General features: G+C 43.0%; 2 protein-coding genes across 17 annotated transcripts in view; one reads left to right on the forward strand and one right to left on the reverse strand.

Moving 5' to 3' along the window:
• ddx11 (DEAD/H (Asp-Glu-Ala-Asp/His) box helicase 11) overlaps positions 1–17,890 on the forward strand; it is a 96,957-nt gene that overhangs the window by 32,750 nt on the left and 46,317 nt on the right. Inside the window, exon 1 of one of the 8 annotated variants that reach the window (XM_061678225.1) lies at positions 2,601–2,711. The exons of the other annotated variants lie outside the window; for them this stretch is intronic. The gene's annotated coding sequence lies outside the window, so the exon portion shown is untranslated. Of the gene's footprint in view, positions 1–2,600; positions 2,712–17,890 lie in introns of those variants that run through there. 8 annotated transcript variants of the gene reach the window in all.
• Positions 1–17,890, reverse strand: part of b4galnt3b (beta-1,4-N-acetyl-galactosaminyl transferase 3b) — a 49,253-nt gene that overhangs the window by 30,587 nt on the left and 776 nt on the right. For 8 of the 9 annotated variants that reach the window (XR_009768647.1, XR_009768646.1, XM_061678220.1 and 5 more), the window contains exons 2-3: positions 4,751–4,803; positions 4,549–4,608 (exon numbers count right to left, since the gene is read on the reverse strand). Coding sequence is in view for 7 of the 9 variants with exons in the window: in XM_061678220.1 (XP_061534204.1) it covers positions 4,549–4,608; positions 4,751–4,803 (113 nt within the window). In the remaining 2 variants the exon portion in view is untranslated. Of the gene's footprint in view, positions 1–4,548; positions 4,609–4,750; positions 4,804–5,012; positions 5,056–17,890 lie in introns of those variants that run through there. The other variant, XM_061678222.1, reaches the window with a different exon arrangement.

Here is a 17,890-nt window from a genome sequence, read left to right on the forward strand (position 1 = left end):
TATCTTCGGGCGGGAGCCTGGGTACACCCTGAACCGGTCACCAGCCAATCGGAGGGCACATAGAAACAAACAACCATTCATACTCACATTCACACCTACGAGCAATTTAGAGTATTTCAATCAACTTACCACGCATGTTTTGGGATGTGGGAGGAAACCGGAGTGCCTGGAGAAAACCCACCCAGGCACAGGCATAACATGCAAACTCCACACAGGCGGGGCCGGGATTTGAACCCCGGTTCCCAGAACTGTGAGGCAGATGTGCTAACCAGTCGACCACCGTGCCGACTGAATATATTATATTTATCAATTTATCGGCCAAAGGGGTCGGGTGCAAAATGAGACAAAGCGATCTGATCCCAGACTACTGATGCTGGCTCTAGCGCTCTAGGACCTCTCTGGCAAGGAAGCAGCCCGAGCTGGTGTGCGAGGTTGAGAAGTTCCAACTAGATCAGTGGTTCTTAACCTGGGTTCGATCGAACCCCACGGGTGCGGTGAGGGGGGTTCGACGGACGACAAGACACAAACCGTGTGTGCGTGCGGGCGTCCATCCGGAAAAGCCTTTTACAAAGCATTTTGAATGCCATGTACATGCATTTCAAAACGCAACACTGCGTCAAAGTGGCTGTTTGCTGTTGCAGCGCTCCACCTTAAGTTTAAATGTATTTTTACGCAATCTGCATATAACAATATGTCAATGATACACTCAAGGTGAGTGACATCGCTGTGGCACTAGATGGCACATACAATAGTAGAGGGGTTGGAGGAGTGATTTCAGAGTGCCAACAGCAATACATAGACATGAATAGAAACATACTAGATACGCCAGCACGCTTAATGCCTACGTAGCAACCACGTTGTTGAGGGCAACGTTTCCATCAAAGGTAATAAATGTACTGTATATTGAAAACAAATCATAACTTGCTTATTTCTCAACCGATTTTCATGAGGTTTACTGTTTTGACCAACATCAAAGCATGTGCTATTAATGCAGAACATTTGGAAAAAAGAGCCCAAAAAAATGTACTCTTGCCTATGAACCCTTTTCGGGGATTGTAGAAACAACACAAAGAAAAGGAACAGACTTTGTTATGAAAACAATATGACTGGCACTTGCCCAGGTGAAAGGCAGGCAACAGCAAAATTCACATTAATTTACAGTAACTTTCATTGAATTGAATTATATTTTTGTTTTTCTGTGTGAAATTCACCTTTTGTCTGTTTTGTTCTTTGAACACTGATTTCGTGTGCAACTGATGTGTGGTTCATCTTGTGAAGAAATAAAATATATATCGGCAAAGGTTGAATCAAGGCAAGTGGACTGTTTTTGCTAACATCTAGCTAATATCATGGCTAACATAGTAGCTAATATAACTAACTTCATGGCTAACAGTTTTTGGGCATTTTGGTGATTTCTTGTAAATAACAGTAATGGACATAAAAAAAACTCATCCCATTAGAGTTTAGCAAATCTTGATAGCCCTTAGAGAGATGTGTTTTTAAATGAATCATACTGTTTGAAGGTAATTGCTGAAAACACATGGAAAGACAGAATTGTGGAGCTATACCAGTAAACTGTTTTCCTGATTTTTTGGGGGGCGTGGCCACAACAGTGTCCAGTGACACACTTTGGCCTCTGGCATGAGTTGCCACGCCCCCACTATATAAGAACTTCAGCTGCCCAGTGATGTAGTTCAGCGACCGGTTGACAGTCACATTATGTTCCCACCAATGAATTTAAGTTGGCTTGTGTGCTTATTTTATGATTATAGTCCGCATTAACTATTACATTTTGAGAGTGAGTCCCCTTACGTAATTTTACATCGCAGAAGCTTCCATCATTTTTACAGTGCATTTACCGCTATGGCGGCCGACTGGTTAGCAGATATACCTCACAATTCTGAGGACCCGTGTTCGAATCTGGCCTCGCCTGTGTGGAGTTTGCATGGGTGCTCCGGTTTCCTCCCACATTCCAAAAATATGCATAGTAGGTTAATTAAAACACTCTAAATTGTGCATAGGATTGAATGTGCGTGTGAATGATTGTTTTTTCATATGTGCCCTGCAACTGGCCGGCGGCCAGTTCAGGGTGTACCCCGCCTCTTGCCCAGAGTAAGCCGAGATAGGCGCCAGCACGCCCGCGACCTAGTGGGGATGAGCGGTACGGAAAAAGGATGGATGGATATACTGCTATTTATACTAGTGGTATTTGATTGACAGTTAACACTTGAACAGAGTGTGGTTTCAGCACATTTAGCGGCCACAGCTTTTGAGAGCGGAGACAATGGCTTGATTTTTCACAATTTTGAAGCCTCATTTTATATACTTCCAATTTTCGCAGGGTTGTTGACAACAATCTTCCATGTGGCGTGTAAAATTTACAAAACATTTATTTTCACTTAACAGGGTCTTTAAGTGAGAATAAGTCAGCCTGACTAATAAAAGAACCGAAGGTAAGCATAAAACCTCTGTGACATCTGTGAAAGATGTCATGTTATTTGAGCTCCGTGTGTATCCTGCATGCATACGTGTGCGTATGTGTGCGTGTGTGAAAGCGGACTACAACAAAGCAGCAGAAAGACAGCCTCCTCCCATCTCGTGGTCATAACGGTGCATCATTAGCATTCCACAAATGTTAGCGTGACTTCACAGGCACAGCAGTTAAACAATACTTCTCAACTGGAATGGTAGCTGGTTATCCTTTAACAAAGGTAATTTCCTTTTTATTGGTTTATGTTGAAAGGGCTGGGATGACTGACACATTTTGTGTATTAAAAGTGTAATCTGAGTAAAAAAGCAAACTAAAAAAGTGTATTTAAAATTACAAAAATAATCTTGTTTTTGAAAATTGACACATCCCATGAAGTTTTAAGGTTGAGAACGTCTGGCATAGTAAGTAACTAGTGAGCTAACTTGACAGATAGGATGGGTAATACAGTGGTTTACTAAATAGCAAGCTACCCAGATAGACAGACAAGGGCCTATTTAGTTAGCTAACTAGACAGATGGAGGGACAGACAGATATAGTAGCGTTCGAGCTAGCTAACTAGACAGATGGAGGGACAGACAGATATAGTAGCGTTTGAGCTAGCTAACTAGACAGATGACTAGCCAACTAGATGGACAAACAGAATGATACACAGCAAAGTGCCTTAAAAGATGGCTAGATGTCTGTCAAGTTAGACAAACAGATGCATACAGTGGCTGATTAGTTTACGAATCAAACTAGACACTGACAGACTAGTTAGGTAGATGGATGGATGGAGAGAGACAGAAAGAAACAGACAGATGAATAGACAGACAGACAGACAGGCAAACTGATATCTCTAGAATCGAGACTGAAAGACCGACTGTTAGACGGACAGACAGACAGTCCAGTCCGTCAGACAGACAGACCAAAATGCAGATACATAGCGAGCTGACTAGAAAGCCAGACGGACAGATAAATAACATTAAGCGTCTTACTATAGCTAGCTAACTGCCAAGCTACATACAGTAAGTAGAAAGTCAGCCAGAAAACTAGATGGACAGACAGGCAGACAAGCCAACATACAGATTGATGCATAGCAACCTCACTAGACAGATGGATGGACAGACAGGGCCATACAGTGGCTAGTTTGCCAACGAGAAAGACAAACAGATATAGTACATAGCAAGCAAACTGGACTCGACCGGCAGACACTTACATATACACAGAGACAGAGAGAGAGAGACAGAGACAGAGAGAGAGAGAGAGAGAGAGAGAGAGAGAGAGAGAGAGAGAGAGAGAGAGAGAGAGAGAGAGAGAGAGAGAGAGACAGTTGATAGCTAGCCAGCTTGCTAGGAAGGTAACTAGATGGAAAGACAGATTTGTTACCCTAATTGTATTTTTTCTTTATGCTAACAGCTGACAAAGTTAGTGATGCTAACTCACTAATTTAATTTTGTTTTACTAATTTAATAACTCACACGAAATGCACTCAGAGCGCGCACTGCTACAGTCAGGATCGTTCAGTTACTCAAGAGCGTTGTTAGAATGTGCTGTTCGGTTATTCAGAGCGCCACACCCTGGGAGTGCTGGTGCGCACTCTGCCGCTCTGACTGGGGTCACAGAGTTAGGCAGGACGAGAATGGAAGCAGTTCAAGCAAGGTGATCGTTTGTAAATTCAAATAAAGGGAGCACCGCTGCCTCTCAGAACACTGCAGTCTCAGAGTAGAGTTAGGGCGTTAGAATACATTTCGAAAATCACCAGCCAATCACAGGGCACATAGAAACAAACAGCCATTCACACTCACATTCACACCTACGGGCAATTTAGTCTTCAATTAACCTACCATGCATGGTTTGGGGTGTGGGAGGAAACCAGAGTACCTGGAGAAAACCCACGCAGGCATGGGTAGAACATGCAAACTCCACACAGGCGAGGCCAGATTTGAACAAGAGTCCTCAGAACTGTGAGGCCAATGTGCTAACCAGTCGTCCACCATGCCGCCACCCGAAATTAAAATTATTTTAAAGGGCGAATCCACACACACAAACACATAATGCATAAACACACACATACACACCTCTGGTTTCCAAGCTTGCGGCATAAATGCGGAATCCTCCAGTGGATGGCCCACTCCGACCTGGAAAATACGCATCATTGAAGGCACTGCCTCTATAGTTTTATACGTTTTGGATTCCACCACCTTCTTTTCCGCACACACACATAATCATGCAACCCACAATCGTCACATTTTCTATGACCACCTCTTTTTCCGGGCTTACCCTTTGGTCAAGTGTGGCACCCCTCCAGCCACTCCCATCGTCTGAATTGGTACCTGCGCGAACCAGTGAAAACAGTCAGAAATGGAGTTGAAAAATTTCTAGAAATACCTTGCACTTTGGTTTAGATTGCGCTACCACATAGGGGTACTTTTGAGTGGAAAAATGTGATGACTACCATAAAACAGGAAATGGACATAAAAAAATGGTACACGTGTTTGGAATATGTGGTTAAGTTCCATCCATCCATCCATCCATTTTCTACCGCTTATCCGAGGTCGAATCGCAGGGGCAGTAGCTTTAGCAGGGATGCCCAGACTTCCCTCTCCCCAGCCCCTTCATCCAGCTCTTCCAGCTCTTCCAGGGGGATCCCGAGGCGTTCCCAGGCCAGCCGAAGGATGTAGTCTCTCCAGCGTGTCCTCGGTCGTCCCCAGGGTCTCCTTCCGGTGGGACGTGCAGGGAACATCTCACCAGGGAGGCGTCCGGGAGGCATCCGAATCAGATGCCAAAGCCACCTCATCTGGCTCCTCTCGATGTGGAGGAGCAGCGGCTCTACTCTGAACAGAACCACATCATCTGCAAAAAGCAGAGATGCAATACTGAGGCCACCAACCCGGACCCCCTCTACGCCTCGGCTGCGCCTAAAAATTCTGTCCATAAAAGTTATTAACAGAATCGGTGACAAAAGGCAGCCTTGGCGGAGTCCAACCCTCACCGGAAACGAGTCCAACTTACTGCCGGATATGCGGACCAAACTCTGAGTCCGGTCGTACAGGGACTGAACAGCCCGTATCAGTGGGTTCGGTACCCCATACTCCCGAAGCACCTCCCACAGGACCCCCAGAGGGACACGGTCGAACGCCATCTCCAAGTCCACAAAATAGATGTAGACTGGTTGGGCGAACTCCCATGCAACCTCGAGGACCCTGCAAGGGTGTAGAGCTGGTCCACTGTTCCACGGCCAGGACGAAAACCACACTGCTCCTCCTGAATCTGAGATTCAACTTCCCGACGGACCCTCCTTTCCAGCACCCATGAATAGACCTTACCAGGGAGGCTGAGAAGTGTGATCCCCTTCTTAAAAAGGGGGACCGCCACCCCAGTCTGCCAATCCAGAGGCACTGTCCCCGATGTCCACGCGATGTTGCAGAGGCCTGTTAACCAGGACAACCCTACAACATCCAGAGCCTTGAGGAACTCCGGGCGAATCTCATCCACCCCGGGGCCTTGTCACAGAGGAGCTTTTTAACCACCGCGGTGACCTCAACCCCAGACGTTCCCAGCAGACCCTCACAATATGTTTGGGCCTGCCACGTCGGACCGGCATCTTCCCCCACCATCGGCGCCAACTCACTACCAGGTGGTGATCAGTTGACAGCTCCGCATCTCTCTTCACCTGAGTGTGCAAGACATGCGGCCGCAAGTCCGATGACACGACCACAAAGTCGATCATCGAACTGCGACTTAGGGTGTCCTGGTGCCAAGTGCACGTGTGGACACCCTTATGCTTGAAGATGGTGTTCGTTATGGACAATCAGAGATGAGCAGAGAAGTCCAATAACAGAACACCGCTCGGGTTCTGATCAGGGGGGGGGGGCGTTCCTCCCAGTCACGCCCTTCCAGGTCTCACTGTCATTGCCCACGTGAGCATTGAAGTCCCCCAGCAGAACGATGGAGTCCCCAGCGGGAGCGCTCTCCAGCACCCCCTCCAAGGACTCCAAAAAGGGTGGGTACTCTGAACTGCTGTTTGGTGCATAGGCACAAACAACAGTCAGGACCCGTCACCCCACCCGAAGGCGGAGGGAGGCTACCCTCTCGTCCACCAGGGTGAACCCCAGCGTACAGGCGCCGAGCCGGGGAGCAAAAAGTATACCCACACCTGCTCGGCGCCTCTCATCGTGGGCAACTCCAGAGTGGAAGAGAGTCCAACCCCTCTCGAGAGGACTGGTACCAGAGCCCAAGCTGTGCATGGAGGCGAGTCCGACTATATCTAGTCGGAACTTCTCGACCTCACAAACCAGCTCAGGCTCCTTCCCTGCCAGAGAGGTGACATTCCACGTCCCTAGAGCCAGCTGCTGTAGCCGGGGATCGGATCGCCAAGTTCCCCGTCTTTGGCCACCCCCCAGCTCGCACTGCACCCACCAGGCGCTCGCCTTCGAGCCCCACCTCCAGGCCTGGCTCCAGAGGGGGGCACCGGTGACCCGCGTCCGGGCAAGGGAAACCCAAGTCCATTTTTTGTCGTCGTCATAAGGGGTCTTTGAGCCGTGCTTTGTCTGGTCCTTCACCTCGGACCTGTTTGCCATGGGTGACCCTGCCAGGGGCATAAAACCCCAGACAACTTAGCTCCTAGGATAATTGGGACACACAAACCCCTCCACTACGATAAGGTGACGGCTCAAGGAGGGGGTTAAGTTGACAATAATACAAGAACAGAATATGCATGGGAAATCAGCTGTTTTTTGTTGTCTTTAAGTGAAGAGAATCACCTCCCAACCACTAACATTAAAAACATTTTGACACAAAGAAAATCCTACACATTGTTTTTATAATTTAGCATAATGCAGAAAGACGGATGGACAGTTTGCTTTCTTTAGCGTTTGTTCTCATTAGGGTCATGGGGCCATCTGGAGCCTATCCCAGCTGACTTCAGGCAGGAGGTGGTGTACATACTGGAGTGGTCGCCAACCAATCACAAGGCAACTTGGACCAAATCTCATGAGGGAATTTGTCCAAATAAAGCCCAATGGGTTCTATGCACAGGATGCTGTGACATCATATCCATTGCAGATAATAGGCCCGCTCTTGACCCTTTTCTGGTTTTGTGCAATATGACAGCCATGTATTTATAATCTCGAGTAAACAGCCAAGTGTTCATGATTACGTGTATTGCTCTGTTGCAAAACCTGCTTTCATGAACACCCCAGTGCATGAAATCCATCCATCCATTTCCTGTACCGCTTTATCCTCACAAGGGTCGCGGGCATGCTGGAGCCTATCCCAGCAAACTTCGGGGGAGAGGCAGGGCACACCCTGAACTGGTGGCCAGGCAATCGCAGTGCACATTTCAACAAACAACCATTCATGCACACATTCACACCTCAGGGCAATTTAGAGTCCTCATAACATTAAGTAGCCCAACTTTTTTTATGCTTCTTCATGAATCAGAAAGCCCAGCCACTTCTCGTCTGTCCACACATTTGTCTTTATTTAACACTAATAATGCAAAACACAAACTCAAACGAGAACATGGGTACGCTCAGAACACGTTAGATATTTCTGCTTAAATAACTGGAAATGTTCATTCTGACATTAATACATTCCCACGCGCATATTCTATCTGTCATTGACTGGGATTGTTCATTAGCATGTTGATATAGCTTACATCGAATGTACCCACAATGTTGGGAAGAATACTGACAATACATCAAAGCATTTCTCTAATTTCCTGCTTGGTGCTTTGGAAAGTTGATGAATGTCTGTGATGGTTAGTTTGGGCAAGTCCTAAACATTGCATGAAGAAAAACAAAAATGTTCAAAACCAGAAAAGACCGAACCGTATTTCAGCAACGCATGAGATTATGTCTAAAGAACCCTTTAGAGGCTGGTAAAATGGACAAAGTTTTTTTAGGCCCTACACCATCTAATGTGGGCACATTAGATGGGGTGTAGGGATGTAGGCACAGCATGGAATCAAAGTTTGATGATAATTTCTAGGATTTGCCATTAAAGAGAGGTTTTGAGGTCCCATTCATGACTGCTTGATTCACATTGTTTCTATGGGGATTTTTTTTCCTAAACAAATGTGAGTGTATGGCATCATGAGGAAGTACTTGAATGACTAGCCTAGTTCCTGCCATAGTTGGGCCTAATCTCATTGTAAATTTACCAGTTCAACCACAAAATACTAGAAGACAAGCAAGTATGAAGGCTGTTAAATTCTCATGTCACACTTGTCACCAGCTTCATACAAGTCGATTCCCTTACTTGGTTTCCACTCTTATGATCCTCCCCCTCTACATTGGATCTTACTCTACTTAGGATCTTACGTCAGTTTTCCCACTCTTTAGTGCTTTACTTCCACTGCTCACTTGAACAATAAAGTCCAGTGTCCCCTTTTTATGGTCCTGAGACGTGAGCAAGAAAACAGCGCTTCCAGGGCTTCATGGACTGAAGTCTGTCATTATCGCAGGGGTGGAGACAACCAAACCCACGAGGGTTCGGAAAATAGCGCCAACTTTGGTGACACGCATAATTCTAGTGGTGGTTAAGACTAAGAGTATTTTTATCTCCTTCATCTGGGGCCTTCTTCTTTTACACAATGCCCAGCAGCTTCTACTGTTTTAGGAATCTGAGAGCAGTTATCGCAATTTCAAAAAAGTGGAGAAAAAAGACGCAAACTGTAGAAGATGACAGACAAGTGGAAGGAGGACAAGAACAAGACGGCATCAGACGTTTGTTAGGGTGACAGATTTTTTTCCCCCCAGTGTCTTATTTTTTCCTTCTAATATTTTGCCTCATACATTGGTGCCTTGAGATACGAGTGTCCTGATTTGAGTTTTCCGCGATACGAGCAGTCACTTGACTTTTTTGTCTTGAGATACAAGCGCTAGATGGCTGCACCACCCTTCACAACATTCAGCCACCATTCACATTGATTTCCTTGCAGATAGGACAATATCAGTTGGTGGCATTAATGCGCCATTAAGCTGGTTTTCCAACTGCCAATAGACCTCACAGATGAAGGAGGTGGACAATACATTACGTACAGTTGTGTTTTGTGCTTGCATTTTCTGGATTTGCTGGTTATGCGGAGAGTAAATTTTGCTACTGGGTTTTTTAATAAAGTACAATACTGGGCACGCAATTTGTCTTACGAAAAAACATACAAAAATTATTTGGGGTGTTTTTAGGGATGCTGGAACAGATTATTTCCATTTCATTTCAATAGGGTAAGATGATTTGATATAAGAGTGTATTCAGATATGAGCGTGGTCACAGAATGAATTAAACTTGTATTCCAAGGCAGCAGGGTTAGGGTATTCCTTAATTTTTTATAATTATTTCTTTATTTATTAATTTTTTATAATTATTTCTTATTTTTTTTGTCTAATATTTTAGTATTTTTGGTAGTGTATTTTTGTAGGATATATTTTGTCTTTTGTTCAAATATGTATTTAAATATATTTCAGTTAATATTTGCCTTTTTCTATTTAATATTTGTATATTTTTGTGGAAGAAGCAAACTTTTCTGCACTCCTAACTTTTAAGTTACTTTTCACGTTAACTGTTGTGATATATGGAATGTTTTTATTTGCCTTGTTGTAATTTTATGTAGCTGTAAAGCACTTAGAATTACCTTGTGTACAAATTGTGCTTTACAAATACAGTGCCGTGAAAAGGTGTTGACCCCCTTCTCAAATTCTTATATTTTTGCATAGTTTCCCCAATTAATTTTTTAAGAGCATCAAGCAAATGTAAACATCAGAAAAATATAACCCAAGTGAACTTAAAATGCTCTTTTAAATGGTGATTTCACTTAAGGGGAAAAAAAACAACACAAAAAAAACTGTAAAGTTAGCTGGCCCTGTGTGAAAAAGTAATGGCCCCCTAAACCTAATAATCCTCAGAAGATAGAACTGAAATCAAGTGTTTGATATAACTGGCAATGAGTCTTTCAGAATCAGAATCATCTTTATTTGCCAAGTATGTCCAAAAAACACACAAGGAATTTGTCTCCGGTAGTTGGAGCCGCTCGAGTACGACAACAGACAGTCAATTGACTTTTGAGAAATAGACATTGACAAAAAAAACAGTCACTGAGCAGTAAATGGTTGCTAGTTATCTGGTAATGCCGGTACATTTTTTTTTTTGACAATTGTGCAAAAAGATGCAGAGTCCTCTCGCATGACTAATATTGCAATAGTCCGGTGCAATGACCATTATGCAAAGGGCGCCAAGACTTCAAGGAGTGTACGCGGTTTAAAGTGACGAGTAGTGCGATAATCTGGGACTATGTTGATTGTGCAAATGTTGCAGATACTCCTCAATCAGTGTGCAAATGGGGCAGATGCTACTCTGGCATGAGTGGCCAGTATTGGTCAACCACAGATATGCAAATGGTGCAGCGTGGCGAGACAACTACAGTGAGTGCACGAGTAATATATAATTGGCCCCACAGAAATGTGACAACGAACTCTCGTCAAAAAATTGCCAGCATGTTGTAATGGAATTGTAGGTTAGGTGTTTAAGAAGTTGATCGCAAGAGGGAAGAAGCTGTTGGAATGTCTGCTAGTTCTAGTTTGCATTGATCAGTAGCGCCTACCTGAGGTCCGAGAGGATTTTGCACGCTCTTGTCTTAGTTCTGGCAGCGTGCATGTCCTCAAGGGTGGGTAGGGGGCTATCGACAATCCTTTCAGCAGTTTTGATTGTCCGTTGCAGTCAGAGTTTGTCCTTTTTTTATAGCAGCACCAAACCAGACTGTGACGGAAGAACACAGGACTGATTCGATGACCGCTGTGTAGAACTGCCTCAGCAGCTCCTGTGTTCACATCTCTGTGGAGATATTTTGGCACACTCTTTCTTGTAGAATTGTTTGAATTCAGCAAAAAATGGAGGGTTTTCGAGCATGAACCGCCTTTTTATGGTCATCCCACTGCATTTAAATCGGATTCAAGTCTGGACTTTGATTAGACCACTCCAAAACCTTCTTTTTTTTTTTTTTTTTTTTTTTTTTTTTATAAAAGTGATTCAAAGGCGTCACGGTGGCCGACTGGTTAGCGCGTCAGCCTCACAGTTCTGAGGTGCGGGGTTCAATCCCCGTCCCCGCCTGTGTGGAGTTTGCATGTTCTCCCCGTGCCTGCGTGGGTTTTCTCCGGGCACTCCGATTTCCTCCCACATCCCAAAAACATGCATTAATTGGAGACTCTAAATTGCCCGTAGGCATGACTGTGAGTGCGAATGGTTGTTTGTTTCTATGTGCCCTGTGATTGGCTGGCAACCAGTTCAGGGTGTACCCCGCCTCCTGCCCGATTACAGCTGGGATAGGCTCCAGCACTCCCGCGACCCTAATGAGGAGAAGCGGCTCGGAAAATGGATGGATAGCGATTCAGAAGTTGACTTGTTGGTGTGCTTTGGATCATTATCCTGCTGCAGAAGTCCACTTCAGATTGCGGTCACAAACTGATGGCTGAACATTCTCCTTCAGGATTTTCTGTTTGAGAAGAATTCATGGTTCCATCAATCATAGCTAGTTGTCCAGGTCCTGAAGGAGAAAAGCAGCACAAGACCATCACACAACCACCACCATGTTTGACTGTTGGTATGATGTTGTTTTTCTGAAATTCTGTGCTACATTTACAGATGTAACGAGACACACATTCCAAAAAGCTCAATTTACATCTCGTCAGTCCATACATTTTCCCAAAAGTCTTGGGATTCATTCAGATGTTTTTTTTTTTTTTTGCAAAAATAAGACAACCTTTATGTTCTTTTTGGTCAGCAGTGGTTTTTGCCTTGGAACTCTGCCATGGATGCCATTTTTGCCCTGTCTCTACCTTATTGTTGAGTCATGAACACTGACCTTAACTGAGGCAAGGAAGGCCTGCAGTTGTTTAGAAGTTGTCCTGAGTTCCTTTGTTGCCTCCTGAATGAGTCATTGCTCTTGGGGTAATCTTTGTAAGCCGGGCACTCCTGGGAAGGTTCACCACTGCTCCATGTTTTCGCCATGTGAGGATAATTGCTCTCCTTAAGGTTCGGTAGAATCCAAAAGCTTTAGAGATGGCTTTTTTTTTAACCCTTTCCAGGGTGATAGATGTCAATTATTTTATTTCTCGACTGTGTTTGAATTTCTTTGGATCCTGTCCTTTTGTTGCAGCTTTTTTAGATCTTTTGTCTGACTTGATTTTGCCGGGACAGATTCTGTTTAAGTTGATTTCTTAAATGAACATGTCTGGAGGTAATCAGGATTGTGTGTGATCGGTGAAAATTAACCAAAAATTGTGATTACTTCATGATTTAACAAGTGGGTAATTACTTTTTTCACACAGGGCCAGGTAACTTAAAAAAAAAAAAATCCTTTATAAATGAAATCACCATTTAAAAACAGCATTTTAAGTTCACTTGGGTCATATTTGTCTGATATTTACATTTGTTTGATGATCTTAAACAAAGTGGGAAAACTATGCAAAATCTAAGAATTTGAGAAGGGGCCCAATACTTTGTCACGGCACTGCAAACTTGCCTTATGTAATAGTTTGTAATATTTTCCAAAAGGATTGTATTTGTTTAAATTTTCCCCCCGTTTTAATATTTGTGCATCTTTTTGTCACATGAGATTGAATGGGTAACTCCTTGGCCCATGTAACACTATCGGTTATCTATGTACTGTTATACTTTCCTATCCTGGAACCAACCCTATCCTAACCTAACCCCATCTGAACTAACTCGGTCCCTAACTCAAGACTTTTGCATAGTACTGTTGCATTTACTGTATCATTTTGAATGTTATGCTTAGTCAAATACAGTTGAAAAGTGAACAACATGCAAAACATTTGCAACTTAGTGTCAAAGCTAGTTTTCATGTACATGCATTACTGCACACTTGGCCATGATTCTTAAAAAGGGGAATTCAAATAAGATTATTTACTCGATTTGTGTTTTCTTCGATGGTTCAGAGCATGGCCTCCTTCAACCACTCGCAGCCATTTCAGCCCGAGGGACATTTATTAAGTGCCGTTTTCTTTTCCCTTAAGTGGTCATGTGACCTGCGAGTGGAAAAAAAAAAAACAAGTCGAAGAAGAGTGTGTGTGCAAAGAGACACGGCTGTGGTAAGCAGCGCTTTTCAGCTTCCTCTCAGCCGGCGAGGGGTGATGAGCATGTTCCAGTCTTGAATGCGGCATCAGGGGAAACCAGCAAGTGTTTACATTAAAGACAACATACAGTGGAAAACAGACTATATGTTGTTTTTAATAAATCCATGTAATTATTTAGTTCCCTTTTAAATGACCACTTTTGACATTTTTGCACGTTTCCTTGAATCATGCCATTAGATCAGCTAAACTGAGCCAATGTGCATTTACGTTTTATTATTAGTCTTTGTTACTTATCTATTTGTTTTTATTCCTTATTTATTCATGTTTTTATTTTGTAAATTTAATTAATTAATTTCCTTTTTGAATGACCACTCGACTGATATTTTGGATGTTCCCCACCAATATGAACACCAAGAATTAGGTTTCACATGCAATTCATGAAATAAACTTTCAAAACATACAGAAATGAGACATCTTGCTGTGTAGAATTAATAGCCAGTGTTCAATTCCATCCATCCAACCATTTTCCGTACCGCTTATCCTCACTAGGGTCGCGGGCGTGCTGGATCCTATCCCAGTTATCTTTGGGCGAGAGGCGGGGTACACCTGAACTGGTCGCCGGCCAATCGCAGTGTTACATCCCCATGAATTTTTTATTTTTTGCACGTTTCCTCCCCATCTTGACTACCGTTAGCATCATTGTCACTCCCTCTGTTTTAGTGGAGATGGTTTCCTATGGAAAGGTAAGGAATGCATAGTGAGGAGACCCCTGCCTCACATCGCAGCTCTTAGCGTGCGTTTACATGTTTGCCTTCGTTCCAAGGGATCGAGCGGATGAGTCATGTGTGGTTGTTTCCACACTGCTCTCATCTGCATCTCTGACACACATTTTAAAACCCACGCAGTGCAAATATAGATAAAGAAAAGGGCAGGAAGTACGGTTGTGTGACACGACACTTCCCTCTAATGTGAGTAAAACTGCGACGTGAACTCCTGACCTGCCCCAGCCCCCCACAACAGACTCCCCACACAACAACTCTCACGGGTGGCGTCTCTTTCCAAAGGACCTGTTAACTTGTTTCTCCTGCATTTGCATGCACTCATTTGACCATCTGCAATTTAAGTAAAAAAAAAAAAAAGAAAAGTTCAACTGCAACAAGGAGATTGTCTGCGGTGCTTAATGATACAGTTAATATTTAAACACATTTCACTGGATTACGCACAACACTGGGCAGATTTATGCTTGAGTTAAGTGCAGCATGAAATCTTTTTGCTGATACTGACCTACATTCTTTTTGGGATTTTATTCCACATAGAGCTGTGCTATGTGGCCTTAAATAAAACCTCTGATTTTTTTTCACAAAAAATCTATTTTCCCCCAAACGACAATTACATTATTTAAAACCAGCCCCCCCCCCAAACACACTTCCCAGAGTTGGTTTAGGCAGTACATTAAATAGTGGTTAGCACTTCTCCTTCACAGCTCTGAGGTTGGGTGTTCAAATCTCAGGTCCCGCCTTCCTGTGTGGAGTTTGCCACCTTCCAAAAACATACATTTTAGGTTTCACTGAAGATTCCTGTTCCTGATACCTGTTTGTTTTTAAGTGTATTGGCTGGTGACCAGTCCAGGGTGTGCCCTGCCTCTCATAGGCTCCAGATCACCCAAGACCTTAATGAGGATAATATTTAGGGTTTTAAAAATTTAATGAAAATAAGCAGTAAACAAAATGAATGAATGGATTTCTCTAACCAAAAGTGTTTTCACAATCCCCCCCCGCACCCCCCAATAATTTCATGTAATGAAATGACGATGTTGTCAAAGAAGTAATGCCACATCCTCTCTCACAAGTTCATGTAGAGCTGTACAGGTGAGGCAAAGTCACCTTGGCAAAATAATTTGCTGATTGGAAGCATATACCAAACGCTGGGTTTCTTCCTTTATGATGCTTTGCCAGGCCTGTACTGCAGCTGTCTTCAGTTGTTGCTTGTTTGTGGGTCTTTCTGCCTTCAGTTTTGTCTTGAGTGAAATGCATGCTCGATTGGGTTAAGATCTGGTGATTGACTTGGCCATTGCAGAATATTCCAGTTCTTTGCTTTAAAAAACCCGTGGGTTGCTTTTGCAGTATGTTTTGGATCATTGTCCATCTGTACTGTGAAGTGCCATCCAATCAATTTTGCTGCATTTGGCTGAATCTGAGCAGAAAGTATATCCCTATACACTTCAGAATTCATCCGGCTGCTCCTGTGTTTTGTCACATCATCAATAAACACAAGTGACCCAGTGCCATTGGATTCCATGCATGCCATGCCATCACACTGCCTCACCCATGTTTTACAGAAGATGTGGTGCGCTTTGGATCATGAGCTGTTCCACTTCTTCTCCAAACTTTCTTCTTCCCCATCATTCTGGTACAGGTTGATCTTAGTCTCATCTGTCCAAAGAATGCTGTTCCAGAGCTGGGCTGGCTTCTTCAGGTGTTTTTTGCCAAAGTCAATTCTGGCCTCTCTATTTTTTTAGGCTGATTAATGGTTTGCAGCTTGTGGTGAATCCTTTGTATTTACAGTACTCTCATGAAGTCTTCTCTTTATGGTAGACTTAGATACTGAGACACCTACTTCCTGGAGAGTGTTCTTCACTTGTGGGGATGTTGTGAAGCGGTTTTTCTTCACCATGGAAAGGATTCTGCGATCATCCACCAGTTGTCTTCCATGGACGACCAGGCCTTTTTGAGTTCCCAAGCTCACAAGTGCACTCTTTTTTTTTCTCAGAATGTACCAAACTGTTGATTTGGCCATTCATAACATTTCTGCTCTCTCTCTCTGATGGATTTCTTTCTTTTTTCAGCCTCAGGATGGTACTGTTTCACCTCCATTGAGAGCTCCTTTGACCATGTGTGTTCACAGCAACAACTTCCAAATGCAAACGCCACACCTGAAATCAACTCCAGACCTTTTAACTGCTTAATTCATCAATTAATCTCACAGGTTAACGAGGGAAGAGCCCATGCAGCCTTGTTATTTATTCATTTATTTATTTTTTTTGCTGCCTTCTGAGTCAATTGTCCAATTACTTCTGGCCCCTTGAAAAAGAGGCAGCTACATATTCAAGAGGTGTCATTCCTAAACGCTTGCTCCAATTTGGATGTGGATACTCTCAAATTACATCTCAGAGTCTGCACTTTAAGCCAATATTGATTATAATTGTATCCTGAACATGTTATCGTAAACAGCTAAAATAACAAAACTTGTGTCACTGTCCAAATATTTTGGGGCCTAGCTCTGGTCAAGTTTCCAACATGTCGATAAATTACTTCTTTGCAACGTATCAATAGTCACCATGTCTTTGGCAATGGTGAGTGAAATTGACTCTGTGATTGCCTTCCACAGGGCTTCCTTTCTTGTCAGATAACAACATTCCGCTCATGTTATCTGTCATCTAGTCACTTTTAAAAAAAAATTCGATGTCAGTCTTTGCATTTAGATATACAGTCCACCAAGGAAATACACTTTTAAATGTTTCCTCTCATTAGGACTTGTTTTTTCTATGAAGTGCACAAATAAACACATAATATTAGGCCAATATCAAGAAGAAATGTGAATATATACATTGCACTTAACTTCAGTGCAAACACTTACTGGTCTGTATGTGCACTTCAAATTGGGTCTGTTTTTAGGGGTATTGGAAAGGATATTGCTACATTTGAAATGAGGTGAAAAATATCATTTGAATTAAGAAGCCAATATTAAGAAGTATACAAATTGGAGCATTTCCATTACAGTCAACCCCTGTACAAACATGCATATTGCTCTGTGTGTATGTTTTAAATAAAGAGGAGAAAAGTGGAGTGAGGCACAAAATAAAAAGAGCAAAGGCATTTTATCCTTCCTGAATGGCTACATACAGTAATGTTCAATACCACTAAACCAGACCTCATTTGATGAACATGCATGCACACACAGCAATATCCATATTTATCCATCCATTAATTTTATTCCGCCTATCCGGAGTTAAATGCAGTAGTAATGTTCATGTTTTTTCTTCTTCTTGATATTGGCCAATAATATGCTTATTTTTGCACCTCTATTTAAAACAAACTAGTTCTAGTAAGAAGTAACATTTAAAAAGTGCGTTACTTTCATTTTAATAGTGGCCTAGAAGTGTTTAGTATGATCCTGAAAAAAGAGGCCTAACTTGATTTACACAAACAAGTTAAGTGAAATGTAAATGTTTTCTTTTTTTTTCTTGATGTTAGCCTAAAATGGGTTTCTCATTTAAACCTTGCAAGGCAGAAAGTACTCCTACAACAGATCTAATTCGATCTACATGCACATA

Source organism: Phycodurus eques, chromosome 5 (assembly GCF_024500275.1).
Source record: "Phycodurus eques isolate BA_2022a chromosome 5, UOR_Pequ_1.1, whole genome shotgun sequence".
NCBI lineage: Eukaryota > Metazoa > Chordata > Actinopteri > Syngnathiformes > Syngnathidae > Phycodurus > Phycodurus eques.